This window comes from Alexandromys fortis, unplaced genomic scaffold (genome assembly GCF_014885135.2).
Source record: "Alexandromys fortis isolate MF-2015 unplaced genomic scaffold, M_Fortis_MF-2015_v1.1 scaffold_47, whole genome shotgun sequence".
Lineage (NCBI taxonomy): Eukaryota > Metazoa > Chordata > Mammalia > Rodentia > Cricetidae > Alexandromys > Alexandromys fortis.
This window is the reverse complement of record NW_026067957.1, coordinates 8,862,167-8,888,603: the sequence shown is the minus strand read 5'-3', so window position 1 is coordinate 8,888,603 and position 26,437 is coordinate 8,862,167. Positions and strand designations below refer to the sequence as shown.

The 26,437-nt window shown below is 40.0% G+C and overlaps 1 protein-coding gene across 1 annotated transcript in view; it reads left to right on the top strand.

Annotated features, from left to right (window-relative positions):
• The window catches only part of Adgrv1 (adhesion G protein-coupled receptor V1), a 530,822-nt gene that overhangs the window by 211,730 nt on the left and 292,655 nt on the right, over nucleotides 1-26,437 (top strand). Inside the window, 7 exon segments of the mRNA XM_050152479.1 lie at nucleotides 3,351-3,593; nucleotides 6,669-7,076; nucleotides 12,113-12,297; nucleotides 16,441-16,690; nucleotides 17,158-17,297; nucleotides 19,589-19,749; nucleotides 24,809-24,909. Coding sequence (XP_050008436.1) covers nucleotides 3,351-3,593; nucleotides 6,669-7,076; nucleotides 12,113-12,297; nucleotides 16,441-16,690; nucleotides 17,158-17,297; nucleotides 19,589-19,749; nucleotides 24,809-24,909 — 1,488 coding nt within the window.

The window sequence follows — 26,437 nt, the reverse complement described above, 5'->3', positions numbered from 1 at the left end:
TTGGAATTTGATATGCCGAACCCTTAGTTCAAAGAGACTATTGTTCCCACAGCCATTAAGGATATTAGCTCCTGAGTAAGTCGCCCTTACTTTTTCTACCGCTTCAGCTTCTTGCACTTGCCAACTATTGTTTCATTACGTGGAAAGAATATACTTCTTTCCACATTCTATCATATACCGACAGCATATCAACAAAGTAAAGAATGTTGTGTGCTGTTGGAGAGCTAAACATAGTCTTTTTTAAAAAATATTTATTATTTATTATGTATACAGTATTCTAATTGTTTATATGCCTACAGGCCAGAAGAGAGCACCAGACCTCACTGTAGATGGTTGTGAGCCACAATGTGGTTGCTGGGAATTGAACTCAGGATCTTTGGAAGAGCAGGCAATGCTCTTAGCTGCTGAGCCATCTCTCCAGCCCAGCTAAACATATTCTTGACATTGAAAATGGGATTAAGAACATTTCCTTAAAAAAAAGAGCATTTCCTTATGAAAGATAGAACGTTTTTGGATAATACTGAAGGATTTGATGTTTGTTTCATGACATAATGATTATCATTTAAATGATCATGAATAAAGTATGGATTAGGCTCTGCTGGCACATAAAAATATGCCTAATGTATCATTAGACAGCGACATGTGCACTTGAAAACACATCAAGTCACTTTTAGCAGGCTATGCCAAGATGCTAACAAACACTGCTAAATGTCTCAGATTTTATTTTGTAAGAATAAATCATTTTTAATAACAGATGATTGACAATGTGTCATGAAGAACAATTCAGGCTTCAGAAAATGAGTGATTTCAGGGGAAAAACAAAGCTGTAGCATGAGCAGAGTTAATTTTGATTTGATACAATGTATTTTGAGAATTTGAAAATTATATGAAATTACAGAATTTGTTACCAATATATCCTCATATTTGTTTAAAGTTTTAAAAACTTAAAAACTTTTGGACTAAAGCTGTAGCTCAGATGGCAGAGCGCTTGCCTCGCACCAGCAAAGCCCTGGGTTTGGTCCCCTACATCACATAGCTGGAAACGGTGGTGCACACCTGTAATCCTAACACTTCAGAAGTGGAGCAGAAAGAGGGTCAGGAACTCAAGGTTATCCTTGGATACACTCTGAGTCCAATAGTAGCCTGTGCTACATGAGACCCCGTCTCAATAGTAAGTGCAAATAAGTAGATCTTATGAAGCTGAATTCTTCTCCCATTCTTTTCTTGCAATCTGTGCTGTTATTCAACTCTACGCTCTGCCCTGGGTTCCACCTGACATCACTGTTGAAGTGGCTGCTATCATGTGTGATGTTCTGAGCTTTGACTATTTATGTAAATATCTTTTAACCACATGGAGTAAACACTATAACATTGTTATTTTTATACTTAAGGTATCATATATATGTATATAATTATGCAATCTTTATGAAACCTGATGTTATCTTTTATTGCCATATTTTGAGATCTCCCTCTTTTGAAAAATATTTGAATAGTTTTTGCTTTCACTGGTTTTTAACTAGCTGGCTGTCTGAATATGTTTTATCTAGTCAACATTTGCTTATTAAGTTTGAGTACATTGTCTTTGGATCTGGGCTTAGGCAAGGTTCTATTTCTGTGAAGAGACAGCATGATCAAGGCAACTCTTAAGAAATAAAGCATGTAACTGGGTGGCTGACTTGCAGTTTCTGAGGTTTAGTCCATTATCATTATGGCAGGTAGGCAGATACTGGAGCAGTAGCTGAATGCAGCATTCTCATCTATAGACAGAAAGAGAACGCCGAGGTCTAGCATGGGCTTTTGAAATCTCAAAACCCATCTCTAGCAATGCAGTTCCTCCAATGAGGTGACACCTCCCAATCTGTCTGGTCCTTTCAAGCCACTCCCTGATAACTAAGCATTCAAAAATATGAGCCCACAGAGGCCATTCTTATGCCAACCACCACCGATGTTTATCTTACAGAGAGAAGCTCACTTTCAGAAAATGTAGTTTTAAAAAAAGCAGTAAAAAAAGAATAGCCAGGTCCCGAGCAGCCCAGACAGGTGGGTGCCACTACGAACAGGTATGTGGTAGATCAATGGGGCAGAAGGGAAATGGAACAGTTTGTGTGCCACGGAGAGAATCCCAACTGAAGATGGCAGTGAGGAATGGGCTGATATGGACGGCCAACGTGGCCTCCTGGGCCCATGTGATGTCTGGGCTGTGCTACTGTCGAAGGCCATGTCTGGGTCTATGGCCCCACTCTGACTGGGGTCTGTGTTGGTGTCCATGGCTCATGTTACCATCGAAGTCCAGACAGATGCCTGAGGTCTGGGCTGTCATCTGGGCCATGTTGTTATCTGAGGGTCATGTTGCCACCAGGTCATTCTAATATGAGTGACCTGTACTGTCACCCAAGGCCATGGTGACATCTAGGCCAAGTAGCAGTCGAGGGCCATGTCTGGAAGAGCTTATCCCACCCCTTACCATCCCTATGGGAGAGCTGGCCCCCACCCTTACCTGACGGGGGTGGTCCTGGTGGAGGCTGGGCCTACTAACTCAGCTGCACACCCATGGCCAGTTCCCTGGGTTGGCCCACCCTAGCATCTATTCCATCTATGACTGCTGGAGCGTGTGGAGTGTAGAGCCATAGCCGCAGGATCTCCATTACTGGGGCAATAGCAAGGTATCCAAGGGAAGTTTCTGGGAGGGCCCAGTAGTGATGGTGCAGCAGAAGCCAGAGGCCTTGAACTCGCAACATCTTATTGCAATGAACGTTTGCAAGTAGAGCTGTTTGCACAAAGAGAGTGCTATAGACACACTGCACCTCCCAGAACCACGCCTCAAATGAATACATAATGCAGAGACGGGGAGGGGGAGGAGTTAAGTGGGTTTCTTCTTTGCTTTCTTCTTCTTTTTCTTTTCTTAATTTTCTTTTGTGGGAGCAGGCATGAGGATGGCAGGCAGACATGGAAGAACTGGGAAATGACTGTGATTGGAGTGCATGATAGGAAATCCCCAGCATCAATAAAAATTATGTTAATAAAGTAGTTGCCATAGTGATTTAATAGAAGAATTTAGTTCTGTAATTATATAAAATGTGTTCTTAAGTATGTATTTCTTTTTAATATGTCTTAAATTGAAATAGAATTATATCACTTTTTTCTCCCTCCAACCCCTCTCATGTTCCCCTCAACTCTCAAGTTGATAACCTCTGCTTTCTTTGATAATTATTGTTACATATACATATATATATGAGTATGTGAATACATGAATATATGCTGTAGATGAACTATAGCATATCCTAGTGACAGAGATTTGTAATAATTGAAGCCTGTCTATGATAGCTAAGTCTTTCTTTCCCCACTATTAGGTGCCTCACGTTGAAACACACTTCTTTGTGGAGCTGTACGATGTCACAGCTGGGGCAGCTATAAACAACAGTGCCAGATTCGCTCGAATTAAAGTGTCCAGGCCGGATGGACCTCAGGGTCTCATTTCCTTTGCTGTGGGATCTCGGCTGGCAGTGGCTCAGAAGAAGGCTACTTTGATCAGTTTGCAGGTGGCCAGAGATTCCGGGACAGGCATGATGATGTCTGTTAACTTTAGTACCCAGGTGGGCATGAAAAGTAAAGGCTCGTGTGTTCAGATTCTTCTCATTCATAACGAGTACAATGAAACAATAATCTAAGCAATATTTTCTGAGGATATCACAATACCTTGCTGTTTATTTAACACACTGTTTTATCACTATATCAGGTGAGTTTCTGTCTCATAACTAAGAAATCATGTTTTAAAATTATAGGCTTTCTGTTTGGATTGCTCTGTTCGGCAGAGCTGTGTCTGATGCCAGACATCACATGCAAATCTGCTCCATCACATCTCTGGGGTCTCAGCAAATGCTTCCTCTATGAAAAAACAAAAAAACAAAAAAACAAAAACAAAACAACAACAACAACAACAAAACAGAGGTTGCCTACAACTTATATTCGAACTAGTTCTGATTTTTTTTCCTCTCTCGATCCTTAACTACTAACGGATCTTACGTGTTGTAGAGCACCGGCTCTGGTGTTCACTGCCCTTCCGTCCTTCCATGTGGTGTGCAGTGCAAGACTAGCTGGTTTATGGGGGCCCAGGAGAGGAACACTGAGAACAAGAAGAGATCAAGGCCTACGTGCTCTTTTTTTTTCTACTTTGTTTCATCAGCAAAATTCTAATACATTAAAAAAATGTTATTTATTTTTTTTGAAGCATGATTGTGGAGATTATAGCTTGCCTGTTTTGGCCCTCTGTGTTTTCCCCTTTACTGTTTTAGCGCCAGGAATTAAATAGATAGGAAGCTAGAATTGTGCATGGCATTGCTATCCACCCCATTTTAAGCCTCCATGTCTGGCGATCTAGGCCTCAAAGTCTTATTCAATATTCATTGTAGTGTGGCTCATGTGATGACGTGTGGCTTGTGTGATAGAGTAAGAGAGATTTAGAGTCAGGGGTGGGAAGCTGCCCTGGAAACCTGCTAGGAGACATCAGATACCAGAAGACATTTCTCTGCTGTGTGAGACTGTAGTGATATTTCATTTGTATTTTAATAAACAAAGCTTGCCTAAAGGTCAGGGACTAAAACAGTCTCACTACTCAGCCTTATAGACCAGGCAGTGGAGACACACACCTTTAATCCCAGTAGCCACACTAGTTGCCACAGAAACTGAAGCAGTAGTGATGTACACCCTTAATCCCAGCCCTAGAGCAGAATATAATATGGGAGGAGACAGCTCTCACACACAGTCTCATTCTGAGATTCCTGGAGGCAGGATCACCATTTCAGCTGAGGTACAGAGCCAGTGTCTAGATGCTTTACTTTTCTGACCTTCAGGTTGAACCCCAATATCTGTCTCTGGGTTTTTATTATTTATGCTAAATGAGACCCTAAGACTAAACTTCATTTTTTACAGTTTTATAGTACTGCAAACAGACAGAGAAGCAATTTCATTCATATTGAGATTCTAGTGTTTTGTTTAGCGTGATTCAGAGGGAAAGGAAAGTGAGAAAATGTGTGCTCTATGCTTGTACCTCTCCCATGAAGTGTTTCCCCATTAGGTCATGAGTTTATAGAGCAGAAGAAGGGAAACTAGACATATGAGCATATGATGAAGATATTTGAGGCACTTTTATGAGCAACTTCACATGCCCAGATGAGAGACTTGCAGGGTTGATAGATGGATATATGTATGCACGCAGCACACCTGCTAGTCCAGTTACTGTCCACACTGCCCTGAGGTTACAGATTCAGTGCTGTGATACCAATGTCGTGTTACAGTTTTAACATGGAAGTGAAAACTGGAATCTGAAGCTTTTCCTATAAATGCAGATCTTGTTTCTCTAATGTGGAACAGATATGCCCTTCCCTGCTCAGCACTACAGGCCCTGGGAATTGTGTAGAAACAATAGTAAGTGACTCTGAAACTACAGGAGAGCAATCAGATGAGTAGGGATTTGGGCCCCAAATGGTCCATAGAGAAGTAAGTTCCACAGTTTCCTCTTTTGCCTTGTACTCAAAATTTTGAACTGAAGAGCTTGCCATATGGATTCACTAATTTTCTGAGCATTAACCTTACTATAGATTAGCATACATATTCCCCTGAGCATTCATAGAATTCTTAAAAAATGGGCCACTCTCCTGTTTGAATTCTGTGTGCTGTGACCGTCCACTCCTCACGCCCGTGTCTAACATTCCCCTCCGGCATCCATGTTGGCCTGCCAGTTCTTCCTATCATAGACTATTCTCACCACAGGGCCTTTTAAACTGCTATTCTCATTGCCTGGAGGTTTTCTCCTTAGATGTAGATCTGTCACCTGGGGTTAACATGTAGGCAGTCCTTTAGTGAGGCCTCTGTTGAGGTTCCATGTCCAGCCTGCTTTACAGTTGGACCCATGACCTCATCCTGTGTCTCTGTCTCTACTTTGTCTTACTTCCCTTCATAGAAATCCATGAGCAACATACCGTTAATTACATAGTTTCCTGCTGTGTATCCTCTGCCAGAATCGTGGGTTCTAGGAGTGTAGGTCTTATGCCTATCAATTCTGCATCCCAGGATATATGCTGAAGTAAACTAGGGCTTTAATCCTTAGATAGTATTAAATAAAGACACAGTATTTTGGCTTTTCCCTGGCTAGAGTATTCATCCTGAACTTTCCAAAACCTCTGCAACACTATGATTGAAAAGTTAGATATATATTACTTAGGAAACCAATCCAATAGCTCATCTCTATACTTAAGGGTAAGAAAGAGACAATTCCTTCTCTCCCACCCCAACTTTTGCCATCAGATCTCCCTGCCCCTAACTTTCTAAGAGAGATTAAAATGTAAATGTTTCTTCTCTACCCCCCCCCAAGCTTAGTTCTCCAGCATTTTCTGTGTTCATACCTGAGGATCCTTTTCTAGACCGCAGTGTTATTTCATTTCTAGTACTTTTCCTTGATTAGTTTCAGAGCAGAGCCCCTGTTCCCTAACCTCGCCATCCCTGTGGCGTATTGAGGGCAGTTACTAAAAGTAGAAAGGCCATGTTTAGTGGCAGTGTAGTTGCTGCCAGTTATTTGACTGAAAAGAAGGATTTGTTCAAGAAATAAGAATGGTTTAGGATAACCTTAGAGGCATAATAGTCTCATTTTCCTGTCTTGGTTTACTCTTCAGGAGCTGAGGAGTTCTGAAACAATCGGTCGTGTCCTCATCTCTCCGGCTGTTTCTGGGAAGGATTTTGTGAGAACAGAAGGCACACTGGTCTTTGAACCTGGCCAGAGAAGTGCTACACTGGATGTTGTCTTAACACCAGAGAGAGCATCTTTCAATGTGTTTCCGAAACGCTTCCAGATTGTGCTCTTTGACCCAAAAGGTGGTGCTAGAATTGACCAAGTGTATGGGACTGCCAACGTCACTCTTGTCTCAGATGTGGATTCCCAAGCTATCTGGGGGCTTGCGGATCAGCTGCATCAGCCTCTACATGAAGATGTTCTCAACAGAATCCTGCACAACCTCAACTTGAGAGTAGCCACAGAGAGCACGGATGAGCAGCTCAGTGCTGTGATGCACTTAATGGAGAAGGTAGGGCATCCTTGCAGATGTGAAACATGGCTCAGTAATAGGGCCATAACACCTACAAGACAGCAGATACCATATCCTCTTGTAATGCCCATTACTATGAAATCAGAACAAAATATAAATATAAAAGTGGATCCGTCCCACCTGCCACTGTGCTTTCACTGAGTGAGGCCTCTTTGGCATCCTGCCTCCTAAGCTGGAGAACCATGAGTAAGCTGCCGCAGCCAGAATCCAACCAAAGTTTGAAAGGCAGTAGAAGCTGAAGCTGACAGGTCCCTCCTGACTCTCCAGAGAAGCAGATGCTAGAGCAGGCAGGTCCTTCCTGACTCTCCAGAGATTGAGGTTCTTCCTGACTCTCCAGAGACTGAGGTCCTTCCTGACTCTCCAGAGACTGACTGGGTTCTTTTTTGCCATTTGCTCGTTAGGGTTTGGGTTCAGAAAAAGGCTCGGACAGGACTCTAAGCTGTATTAGTCCTTTTGGGCATGAGTAGTCACTCCTCTGCTCTGTCTTCCTGGGAAATAACAAATGTTTGTTGAGAAGGGAGAATAACAAATGGCCAAATAATTTTGGCCATCAACTTGCATGGGGTTTCCATAGTCAGCTGTTACACTAGGTGATTTATTTATTTATACCCTTCTACTAGGTATGTAATCACACCTAGATACAAAAGTTCAAGATAGTAAATGGAAAAATATCTAAAAAACATTATTATTGAGGGAAAATGTTTTATAGATTGTTTTTTATTTTAAGGCTTATTTTGTATCTTCTCAAGATAATATTTAATATATTTACATCCATGCATAAAGTTCTTAGTACATGCATATGAACCCACAGGTGTTTTATTTCCTACATAGAGACCTTTAATTATGGAAAATGTTTACAGTGTGCTCCTAAAATATCATTCCTACTCTACATGTTTCTCAAAGCACAGTGCATGAAGGGTAGAGGAGAAAATTGTGAAGCATATCGGATAAGAAGAGGCTATAGCAAACCTTTGTAAAGCACAGAGAATAGCTGCTGTTTTTTGCAGAGAACACTCTAGGTAGCGTTCATGCCAAGAGTGATACCTAACCTTCTAAAAATGAGACAGATGAACCAATAGTAACTTGTTCTTGACTGAAAAGAGAGAAACCATGAGTAGTGACCACATATTAGAGTAGAAAGAAGAAAATTTCATATATTTTAGAGAAAAAAAATGACAGAATGGAATTCTGCTACTCTTTTTTTGTCAGTAAGTTACATATTAAAGCCATGTATTACCAGTAAAAAGTCAACACTTAAAATGAGATATTGTGTAGGGCTGGAAAGACAACAACAGTTGAGAGCATTGTCTGCCCTTCCAGATGACCAGGGTTCAAACTGAGCACCCACATGGTGACTCACAACTGGCCATGGCTTTAGTGCAGGCATCCAATGTTCTCTTCTGGGCTCAAGGCACTAGGCACACATATGGTACATAGACATATATGTAGACAAAGCACTGCTATTCAGAAAACTAAATAAGTAAATAGATAGATGGTTGATAGATAGACAGACCGAAAGATAGATGAGGGAGTCCATGCTAATATTCCAATATTCTAGACGTAGAGACAAGAGGTGGAGGCAGGAGACAGAAACTGGTGAGCAATAGTTTTAGGCTAATCTGAGTTGTTTAGTGAGACTTTGTCTTAAAAAAGTCAATACTTATGCCAAGTGTTGGTGGTCCATGCTTGTAATCAATACTTATTTCAATAAAGTTTTCAAGTAGCTCAATGGCATATGACCATTATTTATTTTGAATATTCATATACTTTATTAGATAAGGAATTACCTTTGCTGGATAAAAGTTTGAGTAGCTCTAGAAGCTTACATCACAGCTTCTAATGGTTCTCTCATGATGAGCACCTAGTATGAGTATTGCATTTTAGAAAAGCAAATGGGAACATTTGTGTAAGTATGTGTGTAATATAAAGCTTTATTCAGAATTATTATTATAACAGAAATTGGAAGAAACAATAGCTATTAAGGTGGAGCTAGTGGCTCAGTCAGCAGTGAGTTGTGTACAATATTATTTTCACAACATTAAAAAGAAACTCCAAAGATGCTATTGACTGCCATTTTGCTCTCCGTTTTCCATGTGTGGATATGTAAATGCCATATATACAGTTACCTGCAATATTTAGTAAACCAGCATTCCCTGAAGACGGGCAGCCGGAGTGACAGTCAGTGTTTCACAGCCCGTGTATGCAGAGGCTAACCATGGAGGTTAGTGAAAGCACACTGTGTGCTGTCTTCTTGATGACAGAATCAGAATGTTTCCTTTCTGATACACTCAGTTAATGAGTTATTAACCGACATGAAGATGATCACATATAAATAAGGTCATGACTTTAGCAAACAAAAATAAAGGATGATTAGTTAGTTATGACCTTCAGGTGAGCAACACATTCTAAGTGTAATTGTATCATTAACACTTCATTTGAGATACACTAAGAGCTAAGAGTTACTGTTTATTGTCTGAAATTCAAACAGAACCAACTGTACTTTATGCTGTAACCTTCACAGGAAGTTAAAAACATCAGCTCAATCTCAGCTTCAGTACAGACTAGATCTTCCACATGCTGGGTAAAATGCTATGTGACTTTGTGTTTTAAGTGAATATATTTGGCATTCGGAAGTTTTGTTTTCTCTCTGGTTCTAAGTTCTTTGACGATGTATCTGTCTGACAAGATGGTCCTTTTGATGAATCATAGATGGAAATTCTGCACATTGGACCAGTTTTTGTTTGGATAAGACAATGTTGTACTTAAAAAGAATAGCATCTTTAAGAGATTTAATATAAATATTTTCTCGATAAGCCCATGTGTGGGCTCAGACAGTCTTCAGTATAACAATATTCTGGTCCCTGACTTTCCTAGGTATGGAACAAAACAAATTATTTCTGGTGCCATCAGTTGCCTTAATAACAATACAGACTTCAAGCTCCTGTGGGATTCGGTACTATAATTTTTTATTCCATTAAGTTTGTTTCTCTGGTCATTAGAACTTGGTAGAACTTGAGTCAGGAGTTATGATGTTGTATTCTGGAACACCCATAAAAGCATGAGAAAACATTTTCTCTGGAGTCTGATAGAACTACCCACTTACACACACCCAAAATGGTTCTCCATCTTAGTTGCAGACCTGATAACTTCTTAGTGTTTTTCCCATGTGAAGTTCAGGTCTTCATTTCTTTGAGAATGAATTTTGATAATTTGGGTTTTTCTGTTATTTTTACAAATGACCTTTTGTTTTATAATATACTTCTTAATAACATATGCTTTCACCTGCAGTTATGTCTACATATGATTTAGTTTGTGAACTCACTAACATTGATTTGCAGTGCACTCAGTTTTACAGACTTGCCAGTGAACTAATTAGTTGTGCTGTTATGTTCTGACAAGTAGAGGATGCTGCAAGCTGGTGCAGGTGGCTAGCATCATGTCTTGAGCTCAGTCAGTCACTAAGTTTGTGCCCTGGGTCAAGTTGGTTGTTCTTGTTCTTTCTCAGTTTCTTTATCTAGAACTAAAATCATAACAATAAGATCTCGGCACATGACTTTTGAGATCAGAGAAGTTTTGTAAACTCCTAAGAGTAGCAGTGACCTGTCTAAGCTAGCAGTAGAGGGATGTATTGTTATTGTTTTTATTAAACTTTTGTTTCCCTTGAGCACAAATTAGAGTTTGAGTAGCTGTCAAATTGTTGAGTATAAACCTTACTTCTTAAAATTCTACACATATTTCTCCTCTGTCATTTTCTTTCAGAAATGTTTAATGTCAAGCTGAACTTTCATTTCTCCATTTCTGGTGTCTTCTCGTCTGTCTCCATTGTAATTTTATAGCTCTGGGAGTAATATTATCTATTACATCTTTTTTATTTCCTCAAATATAAAACCATTTCTGCATCTGTAAACACACATACTTGTGCTACTCATTAAGACCTGTTATGTTCTGCTCACCTGCTTTGAGTTGCTGTGTCCTAGGGGTTTGACTCAAGATTGTCTTCTATGTCAGTTCCCTCTCTGAGTCCTAAGAGATTGTCTATGTCAGCTCCCTCTCTTAGGCCTAAGAGATACCAAATAGTGTTATTTTTATTGTGCCTTCCCTGTGAACTGTTCTCTTGAGATGGATAGTCTTATAAATTCAGAACTTGAGCTTGGGTGTCAGTTTGAAACTGCTAGATTACAAAGCTGCAAAAAAAAAAAAAAGGGATAACATGAGTTATTTCATTATTAAGTTTACCTGCTCGGGAAAAAAGGCAATCATCTCAATGATGTCATGAGTTTATTACGAAAGATATACAATAAGTCAGAGGGACTGATAGTGTGTGTATTGGCAGCAGGAACAATGGATGAATTTAAACTGATGACTTTGGAGTCTGGCATTTTCCAGATATATTAGAATATAAAAGAACAAAATATAATATTGTCCTTGTTCTTCAAATATCAGCTCAGTCCTTTAAGGTAGAAAGTCACATTTTAAAAGGCAGTGTGCCAGGATGTCTTGAGTGTTCTTGATTGGATAGAATCATCTAACTTGGTGTGCTTTTGATCTTTAATGTTATATGGTGGTTACTATTTGTTCATTGAAGTGCAGATAATTAAAAGAAATCTTATTTCTGTTACAATCATATTTTGATATATTTATTACTTTATTTGTTCATCAAAGACATAAAGAATTCTTGGGGTAGATGTAAAAATGTGAGTTACTTTAATTCATGATGTTAACTATTGTTGCTAACTTAAATGATACACACCACTATTTGGGCCTTTAAGGAATCATTATATAGAAAATATTTTAATGATTATTTTGTTTATTTGTCAATGATTATCCATGCCTTTTAGATGGAAATGGGTATATTTAAAATATAATTTTGCTAGCATTTTTCCTCAGTTCTTCATATTTCCATCTTTATCATTCTTAATGATTATTAATGAAAAAGATATGTAGTATATATATTATATGTAATCCAAGAAGTCATCTGTTTAATACATGTTTTAATGCTTAGATTTTTCTTCCAGATAACTATGAAAGGGAAAAGTCAAGCTTTCAGTATCAAAAGCCGAACTCTATTATATGAACTGCTTTGTGAGCTGATTAACCCAAGGCGCAAGGACACCAGGGGATTCAGCCACTTCGCAGAGGTGACTGAGCATTTTGCCTTTTCTCTGCTGACTGATGTGACCTGTGGGTCTCCTGGCGAAAAGTAAGTACTTCGTAAAATTGTTAGTTCCCAAAACTGCATTTCCTCATGGCTTCCGAAACAGTGAATGATGCCAGTCAATCACTGAGATGTGATCGGTGCTTTGCTTCTGTTGGTCAATGGGACAGCTTACTGGAGGAAGGCAGCATCTCCTGCCGGAGAAATGAGTGTGTACCACCAGCACTTGGTGCTGTTGTTGCAAAATATCTTCAAGAGTAAAACAAAACATCGTCTTGTCTTCTCTTGCTGTCGTTCAGTCAGGGGAAAGCACATTCTGAGGAAGGATGTCGGTTCCCAGCCTTGTGTTGGGGTTCCTGCTGCCCCAAAGCTGACATATTTCTTCACAAGGAGGCAACTCTCACACTTTCAGGTTTTCTGTGGCTGGAGTTCCACTGCAGGAAGCTAGCAAGAGGGGAGCAAATAGCATGTAGCCATGGTCATTATCAGCTGCAGAATCAGTTATGTAGCCATAGGTTAGTATTTTGTGCTCAGTGATGCAAGAAATTACATTCACAATCTAAACTGTGTTATTGTAGTCCAAAGAACGTTTTCTTTGTATTTGACAGCCAAAATTTAAGGGCATTAGAACATGGGCAGAAATTAAAATCCATCTGATTTTCATGTTGTTCATATATTCTACCTCAAAACAATAAGTATCATTTTATTGCATTTATTGGGTACTTGGTTAAGTTATATAAACTTTATCACTTTTATCATTTATTTCATTTAAAACCATCATCCTTGTTTAGTAAGTCATGATCCATGAATCATTTTAATGATGAATTCTGTAAACTAACAAAGAAATCAATTGATCAAATAAAACTTTGAATATTAGTTCTTTGGTTGCAGACACATGAAGTTCAAAAATAGTAAATTACTTATAAAAGACAAGTTTTAAAATATGGAGATCATTGATGATATTAATTATATCCTTGCTATATCCAGACTGCATTAAACTGAATAATATGGATGGGTATTTTATAGATAGAAACAGTGTGATACTGAAAATTTTATAAGGTTCAACATACCCCTTCATAAAAAATGGTGTGTATTGTATGTATATTTTACAAATCATCCCTTTGGGTGAACTATTGGAAGGTGGAGTTAGGACTTTATTATTTCTATTTAGAGATTCAGAAACTGAGGTTCAGGGTCCTGCTTACCTTGACAAAGTTTACATGAGTAGTTTATGGAGAGTCTCATGCTCAGTCATAGACCTACTTAATTCCATAGCCCCTCCGAACCTTCCAGCCCAAATTGTTGTTAGAGATCCACTCTCGGGTATGGTGGAGTTGCAAAACATCTGCTTACTCGGCTACAAGTGCTAATACATCTTCTGAATGGGGGAATCAGCAAAAAATCAGCAACATCTCAAGGAGCCTGTTTGGGACATCCTCTTTCTTGTCCTTACATGGTTCCTCCGTGTCCCCTGCAATAAATGCGGTGCTAGTCTATCTTAGTGCCATCTACATGGCTCCAATCCTGGCTACAGATACCTCTGACATAGATGAGTTGCTTGCATTGAGACAACAGGATATATTTGGAATATTGACAATGGAATCTAGAGGAACCACTTGGAAGTCAAGCACAACAATGCAATTAGCCCTGAGGATGATTACTGTACCCCTGTAAAGTGGTGCCAGCTAACATGCACCCCTCTCCACTTCAGTCTGTATGAACCAGATGGTGGTCGTAGCAAAGAGAGTACATTTAGAAGACAAAGAAGTAAGAGGTTAAGGTGTCAGCAGCAGTTAGTTTTCAGCAGTTAAAAAGGGGTGAGAATCTGGGGTGCTTGTGGGAGTAAGATACTATGTGTGTTGTTCTCTTACAAAGTGGCAGGAACCATGAAGACTCTGACTAGTCTGAGTGTCTTGGGAGCGGGTTAATAGAGTGTTGTTCAGCTGGGTGGCTGAAGTTCTCTGGTTTCTGTGGCTTTGTGCCTAGCGAGGGGCTCTGTGGCTGAGCTATAACTGTTTGATATGGGGGAGGTGCCGAGGGACGAGACTGACAAGCTATTGTTGAGGTATGTGGGGCCCATAAATATTAAGGTGTTTACATAGGCTTGACCAGAGACCTAGCATCCTGGATAAGATAGAATAGAATATCAATGCCACTGACCACTGCATTTATTTACTTATTTATTCATTTTCATTACATTATAAAGTTACTTAAAAATTTTTTCATATTCTATATTTTGATCATATTCTTTCCCCTCCGCCAAATCCTTCTAGATCGTCCCCATCCCCTACCCATCCAACTTCATGTTCTTTTTCTTTTTCAAAAAGACCCACATCTCCAGTCAAGCCAAAACAAAATCATAAAAGACAAAAACAACTACATAAGGATTATGGTATCTGTTTATTGTTGGTCAGCTACGGCTGAGCCTGAGGACTGCCCTGGCAGTTAATACAACTGATACTGAACACTTTAAATGCTATCGGTCAAGCCTTGGAAGAGACTTGTTATAAAAAGGACAAGCAGCTGGGGAAGAAGATTCCCTTTACTCTGCCATTTCCTACATCTTTCATTTGGCACTGTCTGACCCTTTGCTCACATTGCAGGTCGTAGCAAGGTATCATTTTGATCCACTCTCTAACTACATACTTTGTGTACATTTTGACCGATAGAACCTTTACCATTGAACAGATACATCTCATAGTGTCCTACATTTCCACATTGTTTAAAGCAGGTTTCGTGTTTACATTATCTTGGTATCTGCTCCCTATTGCAAAGCTGATGATGCTAGGAACAACTCATTACAAATTTAAAGAAAACAGTTACAGACTCCCATTCATTGAACCATTTGTATGCTCCCTGTGTAGGATTGTGCCTTAGTGAGGCTGGCTTGGCACCTGTACTTTAAACCAAGTCCACAGGAGTTCAACTCACATTGAGGTTTGAAAGCAATTTAACCGAGCATAGGATCTTATTATTCCTAAAAGGTGTGAAAAAAAAATAGAAATGTCGGAACCATCAAGACCGTTATTCAGATCTGTTTTCTTTCTTTTAAATTTTTTTTGTCATTTTACATACCAACCCCAGTTCCTCCTCCTTCCCCTTCTTTCACCCTCCCAAACTCTCCTCCATCCCACCTCCCATCCGCTCCTGAGATGAGGTAAGGCCTCCCTTGGGGAGTCAACAAAGTCTAGTTGACACAGGACCAAGCTCCTCCTACCTGTATCAAAGCTGAGCAAGGTATCCCATCATAGGGAATGGGCTCTAAAAAGTCAGTTTATGAACCCAGGATAAGGTCTGGTCCCATTTCTAGGGCCTTCCCCAACAGATCAAACCATTTAACTGTCACCACAATCAGAAGGCCTCGTTTGGTTCCACACAGGTTCCTCAGCTGTTAGTCTGGAGTCAGTGAGCTCCCATTAGCTGGGGTCAGCTCTTTGTAGTTTTCCCGTCATGATCGTAACTGCCTTCCTCATGGGATCCCTCCTCCCTCTCTTTGATTGGACTCTGGGAGCTAGGTTTGGTGCATGGCTGTGGATCACTGCATCTGTTTCCATCAGTGACTGGATGTAGGTTCTATGATGACAATTAGGGCAGTCACTAATCTGATTATAGGGGAGGCCAGTTCAGGAGCCCTTTCCAGTATTGCTAGGAGTCTTAGTCTGCACCTAGTTAGGTCAGATCTGTTTTCTTACTAGCTGGATGATTATATTAGAAGGTTCTGATGTACTGGAAAGGTATGGATCACCTGAAAAGTGTAACTATAGATTAGATACATGTGCCTTATGATTTTAAATAAAAAGGTTTCACTCTAGTGGAAATATCCTTTCCTCAGCCTGCTCTACCATAGCCTGTGACTAACACAAAACAGTACATTCTAAGCCACAGCTTGTACTGTGATAACTGTGTAACAGTTTCCAGTTACTCCTGTTTTAGGTTACAAGAAAGATCAAGCAAAAGTATGTAGAAAGATGTAAGCATCGCTAGGAAACCAAAAGCAGATGGCGATTTAGTGTTGGGATTAGTAGAGTCATTGCTGTACACGAAGAGAAAAATCCTCAATTTAAACATTTGAGCAAATACAGTTTGGGTGTGCTGATACAAATACAGCTGGGTGTGCTGATACAAATACAGCTGGGTATGCAGATACAAATACCTGCCACCTCAACGCAGGCTTGTTTTCTCTTGTAGAAGCCAAACCATCCTTGATAGTTGCCCATATTTGTCAATACTGGCTCTTCGCTGGTACCCTCAGCAAATCAATGGACACAGGTTTGAAGGAAAGGAAGGCGATTATATTCAAATTCCAGAGAGGTTATTGGATGCTCCTGATGCAGAAATGGCAGCTGGGAAAGGGGCATGCGCATTAGTCCAGTTTGTGGAATACAGCAGCCAGCAGTGGTTCATAGCAGGAAACAATCTTCCTGCCCTGAAAGACAAGGTAACCTCTCATTGAAAACGATGTGATATTTTATCTTATTTCTCCTTTACCAGAAACGCTTAGAACACATTAGCTTAGCTGGTTTTTGGGGTGCAACACAGGAGCAGCATGAACATTATTCTCTCTGTAAGCCATCTGTAGTATTTTTGACCTCAGGATGTTTTGTGGAGTACGTATGTATGTATAAGGACAAAGTCTTGGCATATACCTACCTTCTCAGAAGGACAGCAGTGATACTTACAGGGGGTGTGGTCAGCTAAAGACAGACAGTGAGTGCCATGGAGTTGGACTGTGATAGTGGGAAGCCAGTCAGAGGTGCATTCAGGAAGAGAGCCGGCTAAAGGTACTGAAGAAAACACTGTAGTGCTAGGCATTAGCAAAACCAAGTCCAGTTTTGACGGGGAGACTCACGTCATATCACTGGTTGGAAAATCACCGTTAAATGTTCTGTTTCTTCTGACTTACAGGTGTTGTCCCTGAATGTGAAAGGCCGGAGTGCCCAAGCGCTGCCTAGCAACAATGAGGTTCTCTACAGGATTTATGCAGCTGAGCCTAGAATCGTTCCTCAGACATCTCTCTGTCTGCTCTGGAATCCGGCTGCAGCCAGGTGTGGACTGACAGATGTTAAGAACAGTTTGTATTATATAAAAAAAATCTTAATAAAAAAAAACAGAAAAACAAAACAACAAAAATAAGAACAGTGTTTGGTGCTTCCCATCCGGAAACACCTGGAAACAGCACACCTGTGTGTGTTGAGCATAGGTGGTAGCCTCAGGTGAGACTTCAGGCTGAGGAGCAATCTCCCCTGTAAGTAAGGTAAATCAGTAACAGAAATAGTCCAGCATCATTCCACTGGGGACCTGCTGGTAGCTGAACTATGTGTGCAGGATGTTTGTTATTCCTTCTTCATTATAGATATTCTCACGCGCTGTATCTTGAGTTACTCTCTGGTTAGATTAACTTTGCTGAAATTCGCAGTTAATTTGTTACACATAAAAGGAAGCTCTTCCTGCAGCCCTGCCCCTGCGATTCAGGAGCTGTGGCTTGTGTTTAGAGGGATCAGCAGGGTTTAAGAATTCTTGCTCACAGCTAACTCAGACTCCTTTTGGGATTAAACCCAGACAGCACAGCAATGAAAGGTTGAATGTTTCTTTGAGTCTCTTTGGCCTCTGGACTTAGGTTCCTGAGAAAGTAACTGTCACTAAAATCCTAGTCCATGCTGTAGGGTCTGCTCTTGTTGGAAGAGGGGGTCTGTTGTCTATGTCAGCCACGAAATTCTGTTTATTACCGAATTTCAGCCTGAGGGAAACCAACTCATCTATTTGGGTTAGTTTTTCTTTCTCCTTAATAAAATATTTTGAACAGAAATTCCTAATGTGTGATGCTGGATCTTAAACCTGATACATAATGTTCTCTATATGTGATGGTTCAACTTATAGTTTTATGCTTGAAGTGTATGCAGAAATAACACTTTCCTGAAACTACTAGAACCTTGAACTCTGACCTTTTCCACATTGGCAGTCTATGATATGACGCCGAGTAATGACTGAGCCATGGTAGCAGCAGTCTGCTCATGAGGGTGAACAGCCAAGTGTGCCATGTTGGTGCTAGTGAGTTAGGTGAAACACCACGACCAAGGCAACTTATAAAGAAAGTATTTAATCTGGGTCCTGCTTACAGTTTCAGAGGGTCAGAGTCGCTGACTATCCTGCCATGGAGCGTGGCACGAGGCAGGCAGGCATGGTGCTGGAGCAGAAGCTGGGAGCTTACATCTTATCTGTAAGATGTAGGCAGGGGTGGTGGCTGGCATGGTCTTTTGAAACTTCAAAACACTCATAGTAACACCCCCATCCCACCAGCCACACCTCTTTGAACAAGGGCATACCCCTAATACTTCTCAAGGAGTCCTTCCGACACCAAACATTCAATTATATGAGCCTGTGGGGGACCACTCTCCTTCAAACCACTACAACATGCAAGTAATTCTTAATTCATGTGGTGTGGTGCAAAATGCAAGACTACTGAAAGCAGGAGGAGAGGTTAGCCCCCCCCACACACAGTGGCTGCTGTACAGGCTGGTTTTTATGTCAGTTTGACACAAGCTACAGTCATCAGAGAGGAAGGAGCCTCCATTGAGGAAACGCCTCCATAAGACACAGTTGTAAGGCATTTTCTTAACTAGTGATCAATGGGGGAAGGCCCAGCCCATTGTGGATGGTGGTATCCCTGGGCTCTTGGACCTGGGTTCTATAAGAAAGCAGGATGACTCCATGTGGAGTGAGCCAGTAAGCAGCTCCCTTTGATGGCCTCTGTATCAGTTCCTGCCTCCAGACTCCTGCCTCATTTGAGTTCCTGTCCTGACTTCCTTTGGTAATGAACAGCAATATAGAAGAGTAGGCTGAATAAACCCTTCCATCTTCAGCTTGTGTTTTGGTCATGGCTTTTCATCATAGCAATAGAAGCCCTGCCTAATGCTGATCTGTGGGGATGCATACAAGCCATGACCATGATGGTCTGTTGGGATCCATATAAGCCACTGCTGTGTTGATCTGTTGGTATTCACACATACCGTAGCTATGTTGATCAGTGGGTATTTTTGAATGACAGAAAAGAACAAATTTGCTTTAGGATGGTCAAGGAAACTACACCATTGCTGAGCAGGCTAGCTTCTTTGGTACAGCAAATGGTCTGGCAGGTGTGGTTGGTATTTACACTGACTCTTAGGTGTCTTGATGGAAGCTATCGGGTCATGTCCTGGACAAGATATTTCCTCTGGTGTTCCTTCTGGAAAGTGTAGTCTGCTTAAGTTCCGAGCAGCTAGTTATTTTTCCTCTAAAAACACTCCGAACATCTCTGAAATATTTTTGAAAGAACAGTGTCTATTGTGTTTTGTTCTAGCTGGTTGTCTGACAGCCAATTTTGCCAAGTAGTTGAAGATACTTTGGACTACGTGGAATGTGCCTGTTCACACATGTCTGTGTATGCCGTCTACGCCAAGACTGACCACTTGTCCTCATACAATGAAGCTTTTTTCTCTTCTGGGTTTATTTGTATCTCAGGTCAGTGGCAGGGTTTTCAAGTTATGAATTTTAAATACATGTGAAAATGAAACTTTCCCACAGTTCCTTGTGTGTGTGTGTGTGTAAGATGTGAGCGTGCTATGATTCATCATTTTCCCATCAACTTAATCATTAATACATACAGCAAGTATTTATGGAGGGTCGACTCTGAACTTCTTTGCAGAACAAGCCATGCTTTCATGAAAAGCTGGGATACATACAGCATGAGATAGAGATTAGATAACAGGAAGGGAGCCATTTGTGTTGTATTGTGTTTTAGAACTTAGGTTATGCAGTTAGAATATTGGGATGATATAAACCAATACATATAAAAATTGTGTTTTCATTAAAATAAATATTTTATGGAATCAGCTGTGCAACAGTCTACAACTTTGGTGCATATAAAACCCTATGCTAAAACTTATCTTCTATTCAACATATTTAGCCTTCTTTTTGTTTTGGTGATAGGAAGTTGGATTTTATTAATGTCTGTCAAGCTGTTTATGTACAACACAGCTATAGACTTTTTCTCAGTTGCATATAGAGCCTTGAGCACCAGACTGGCAGTGTTCAGTATGCCAAGTCAGACGCCATACTAAAGCTTAGACCATAACACGTCTGCAGATGACTTAGGTCAGACCCATGCAGCCTCACTGATTGTTGGTTCAGTCTCTGTGTGTCCTTGTAAGCCCAGGTGAGTTGATTTTGTGGATTTTCTTGTGATTTGTAACAATTCTTCCTCCTCCTCGTCAGCAAGATTCTCCTAGCTCCACTTTAGCTATGGGTCTCTGTGTCTGTTTCCATCAGCTGCTGAATGAAGCCTCTCTGATGACAATTGGGTTAGGCACCAATCTATGAGTACAGCAGAATATCACTGGGCATTATTTCATGAATGTTCTTTTTGTTTCCAGTTGTGTTTTGTTCTATCCCAGGTCTCTGGGTATCCAGCCTCTGAGTCCTAGTGCTCCAGTCAGTATTGGGGTGGGCTTCTTCTCATGGCATGGTCTCAGGTTGGACTGTCATTGGTTAGCCATTCGCAAAATTTCTGCACTACCGTTACCCCAACACATCATGTAGCCAGGTCAGTCCTATTTCTTGTTGAAGAAATAAGTAACACACAGTGTGTTTCAGATCAGATGTGGTTTTCTGCAATGCACCAGCTTCGTACTTTCAAACCGTATTATCTCAGTCACTTGGATACAAATTCTGAAATACAGTATATTCTTTCATCACTCAGGAAGAATTAACAGTTCTTTGCATTAGGATTTTCTGTGATAGTTGAAATATTTTAAAGCGTCTAGTATGTGAGATATTGGCCATATGGGGTCATGTATTTTTGAAATATGACTGAAATTTAAGTTCTATTTAATTTGACTTATGGAAATTTAAATTTCAAAAACTTCCAACAGCGAGTAGCTATTGTGTTCAGGATCCAGTTCTTAATTATCAAGGCTCTTGTGTCTCTGCAACATCCCTCATCCCCTAACACATGGAGTTGTGTGCTCCAAGGAGCTTCATGCTGAGAGTTGTCCCTCCTGGAGAAGATCTTTTCAGGCTTGGCTCCTTTTCTTTACTACCCTTAGCTTATTAGCAGCACTAACCCCAGTGCATTGCACAGAGGGGAAACCTAAAGAAGTATCAACTCAGCTGTGATTTGTCACAATACAGTAGAAAAACCCTACAATCACAAGTAGCATGAGGTAGAAAGATAAGAAAAAAGCCTACGTGAAAGAGCTAATATGTGACTTAATAGTGAGGTAATAGTAAGCTGATCTCATTTGGATTTATCTAAAGAGGAAGTAGGTATAAATAGGGTGATAGACTGCCCCCTTAAAATGCAAAATTCATAAATATTTTAAAGAAAAATTTGTAGAAAATTTACTAGCATTTGTCTTGTGTGGGGCTAAATTGCAGGGACAGGGGAGTATTTTTACCTGTAAAATTTGATGAAGAGCAACAATGTCTTCTGGCTCTGCCTACTCAATACAAACATCACTTGTGTTTATATTTACATAAATACTCCAAAACTGTGTGTACACTTAAGATCTGTGGTCAAGTCTGACAGCCGCAAAGGATATCTCTGCTGCAGAGCTAGGCTCTGCCACATGTCGTCGATGTTACTGTTTGTGAAGAACAGCGCCTCCTCCTCCTTTTCAATGTGTAGACAATCATTAGTGTCAGCCGATGCAGTGAAGGTTCTTTCTCTTCCAGCTCAATCTGTGCTCCATACAGGGCTAGGTAAAAAAAAAGAATATTACCCATGCAGCAGATTGTTTCTCTGTAGAATTGCCAAGAAATAAAACCTTAAAGACTCTGGAGTGCATATTTAGGTAATATATGGAGTTGTTATAGTTTGTTATACTTTATTTTAGAAATTCTATCATTATACATTCTATGTTTTGTGATTTGAATATTTATAGTAAGGAGTGTGAGCAAAGAACTGCAATTAAAAATATTTCCTTGTAAACGTTAAGCATGGATGCTGAACATATCATTCCTTTTCCAGACTGAGGAAAGGGTGTTTCCTAAATTTGGATATTAGTGGTACTTAAATTTGTATATAGTGATTTAGAAACTCCATAACTAAAATATTTATTTCTTTAAAGCTTAAGTATTCTATATCCTGTCCAAAGCCAGATGGCTTTGCCTAGTTTAGAGCACCGCTTGTTTAGGATTCTCGTGAGAATTCTCTCAGTGAAGAATGAGAACCGGTGCGGTGCTCTAGTCAGCTTCTGATTGCTGTGCTAGAAAGCCCATCGAAAGCATCTTGGGGAGGAGAGTGATGATTCTGGCTCACAGCTGGAGTCCATGAATGAAAGACAGGGAAGGATCTCAAGGTGGGACCTGGAGGCAGGATCTGAAGCAGAGGCCATGGAAGATACTGGCCTGGTTTCCCTTGCTTACTCAGCTTGTCTTTGTATGACGCAGGACCACCTGCTCTTGGTGGTACTCCTCATAGTGAGCTGTCCCTCACACATCAGTCTTAGTCAAGAAAATGCACCACAAACTTTCTTCCAGTCCAAGCTGATGAAGGGATTTTTCTCAGTGTAGGGTCCCTCTTCCGAGATGACTCTGGCTTGTGCCATGTTGACATGGAACTAGCCAGCATGGCCAGATAACTGTGACACATTATGTTGAAATGTTAATAAATTCTGCACACCCTCCACTTTTTTCTGCCCATAATAAAATCCACTTTCTTTCCACGATTTGATTCCTGAATTACAATCAGGGGCTATAGTAGCATTTTAACGAAGCTTTTTTTTTTTTTTATACACGATCATATATTTATAAGCTGGTCCCATTTAATTGTCCTAAGCTCCTGTGGTGGACCAGGAATACAATGCTGAATTGATGACCAAATGAGGAGGGAAAAAATATCACTGAATAAATACTTCTTCCGAAGTAGAGTGAGCAGGAAATGTGTGTATCCCTCCCTTGGCCAGGACTCAGCCCTTTGCCTTGCATTGTTAATGCCCAACCCAAGGGAACTTGCAGTAAATACATATTTGTGATCGTGTTGTTTATACTGAGAAGAAAAATGTGGTTAGGGCTTCTTTTGAAGTCACTGTGTTATACACACACATAAGCACACACCTTTAAGCATGAATTTGAGCAACTTATAAATACCCTAGAGGCTCAAAGGACACAGTGATTGGTTGTGAGCAGCAGCGGCGGTAAAGAAGAAAGGGAACGTGTAAAACCTGCCCGACCGCCGTCTGTGGAAACACTATCACCTGTGTGGGTTGCTCTGGAGGCAGCCGCAGTACCTGCACACCTGATTCGGGATGCTATGGCACTTGTGGATTGCTCCAGACTTCCTGGAGGAGCTTCTAGACAAAAAGCCCTGTTCCTCATTACAGGGAGTTTCCTCTACGCTATTGAAATGTAAAATATAATTGAACTATTTTTCTAAAAAGAATTCTGAGTGGCATTTCTGAACAGAAACCAGTCTGAAGACCCTGGGTAGGTGTTTTGTAGACAGTTAACTCTTTTGTTCTTCAGGTGGTTTGCTCTGGAAACTCACTGCAAAGCTCCAGAGAATATAAGGGAGAACAAAATGTTAAAACAGTGCAAAGTCTCGTATCTGGCAAGGAGGCACTGATAGTAAATGAGGTACTATACGGATTCCGCATGGTTGGTGGTCTGTGCATGCCAGCATCTGTAATGCTTCAATGGTTCTTAGACAAAACCATCCGGTCCACAAAAATATGTGGTAAAAAGTCCAAATGAACAAACGAGTGATCACTGTTTATTAAATTACTATCTGAAAACTTTAAGGCAGAAAATATTCTTAAAGTATTCTGCCTTCAAGTTCTAGTACAATGGTGCATGGCTATAATTCTAGTACTCAGGAGGCTGAGGCAGAGGAATCACAATTTTAAGGCCAAAGGTTGAAAGATAGGAATGCCAGCTAGAAATGGAAATTTTTATTCTTAATTTCATTGTGGAAGAATGAACAAAACTTCTCCTGGTTTTGACATGCAGCAACCGAGGGTTATCTAAAGTTCATCATTACTGCTGCTGTGGTCATAAGAATGCTTCTGTTAGCTGGAAATCGGTAATTATGAACATCAGTTTTGCGGGGGGGGGGGGATCATTCACAATCCCAAACGTTCTAGTCACCTTTCTAAATATTTTTGCTTACCCAAGCCATTTACTCTAAAAAAAAAAATAATAAAATAAAATAAACCAGATTTAAACTTAGGTTGCAAAATCACATTTTAATCAGTAAAATGGACTAATAGTAACTTAGAAAATAAAATGCTTCTTAAAACTATAATGTTAATTATTTTTACCTTCCTCTTTACATAGCAGACAACTCATAAATAATTGGAAAATTAAAGTTGTCCTTTGGGTTAATTGATAAATGAGAAGATGGTATATATCAAGCAAAATCACGGGATATGTTGCAATTTCAGCACAATTGTTCCCAAAGGTACTATGCTCTGCTGTATATAGGCTGGGCTTTTGTACTGAACTGTCCCAGAGATTTTTCTTTCTGGACACATAATCTCTTCATGGATTAGCAAAGCTCACGAAGGATCTTTTGTTTTCACAGGTCTCTGCTTGGCTGTTGTTTCACACATGTTCTGTGCCAGATATTCCATGTTTGCAGCCAAACTGCTGACGCACATGATGGCAGCCAGCTTAGGAACACAGGTAGGAGACAGACGGCCATTCTGATTCGTCATGAGATGCCCTTGTCTCCTCTTCTATGGTCCTTGAACTGAATGTCCATGAGTAACTTTTCTCAACTTAGCTGTTTGCTTTTGTATTGGAGAAATGTGGAAAAGAAGGGAAGCATTCAAAAATGATAATATCAGGCTCAGAATGTGTATTTAAAAACTGTTTGTTTTATTTTTGAAGTTATAATGACCTTATTTCTCCATTGCCTTTTTTTTCTGCCCAAACTTACTTACATACTCCTTTGCTCTCTGTCAAATTCATGGCCTCTTTTTAAAAATCTATCTATATATGTAAATATATATAAAACTATATATATATAGAATTTTGCTACTGTTATGAATTTTAATGTAAATATCTGATATGTATGATATCTGATAAAGTGTCATTCAACCCCAAAGGGTCATGACCCACAAGTTGAGAACCACTTTTAGAAGAACAATAGTATTTGGTTTGCCCCTAGGTCCATGGCCTATCTAGTCCCAGGTTCTTGGCCACCTGGGCAGTGTGCCATTCAGAACAACTGGTTTCTAGATTGGCGGCTGGTTATATGAATGAACTCAACTTTTATAAATCTTTCGTTGCGCACTGATACTTAGCAAACTCATGTGCTTTATTGAAGTACCAGAGGGCTAAAATGGAAAATTATCTGGAACACTGGCATTCTGTTATATTTTTGTAGTTATAGTTGTTGCTCCAGGAATGACAGTGTCCTTTAAATTTCATAAAATTTTTTTTTTCAGAGAAAAATTAAGAGTTGTATTCCAGGTTCTATTTTTAAAAATGTACAGACTATAGAAATTAGCCCGTTTCCAAAAGGAGGCTGCATCGACCTGACAGGTAATTTACATTACCCAGGAGCCGGTCCTAACTGGCTGATCTTGCCTAGGCTTCTTGTATCCTACACAGTAAAGAACTTGCCTACTGTAATTAGAGTTTCCTTGGCTGTAGTCACCACCCATTTTGGTGGTATTTTGGCGGCAGCATTTATATAAGATTTAATTATAGCACCATATTATTACAGACAATTCTTAAGCATGCTAGCAGACAAATTTGCTTGTGTCTGGGGATGAGAAAGAAAGACCAGAATCTTATGTGTTAGAACATTGCCTACAAAGTCAAATTGGGCTTTATACCAATTTAAAAAAAAGATTAATCAAGTGTATACATTTCCAGCATAATTTTAGAATGGGTAAAACAATATGGCATAAGAATCATGTAAGGAATGACTTGTGACAGAAAATAACTAAAAAATATGTTTTAATAGCTTATTTTACCCACGGTAATGTTTCAGTTATTTCATGTTGGAAGTCATACAGTATAGAATTGGTGTAGTTTTCATAGAAGTACTGTTTTCTTAACATATTCACCAGCTACTTGGAATTTTAGATATACTGTCTAACTTAAAGTGAATGTTTTTCTCAGTTATCTAGGCAAGAACTTTTTAAATATTTATTTTACTTTTAGCTCCCAAAGACTGAGTGGCAAGCATGGAGCCTGCATG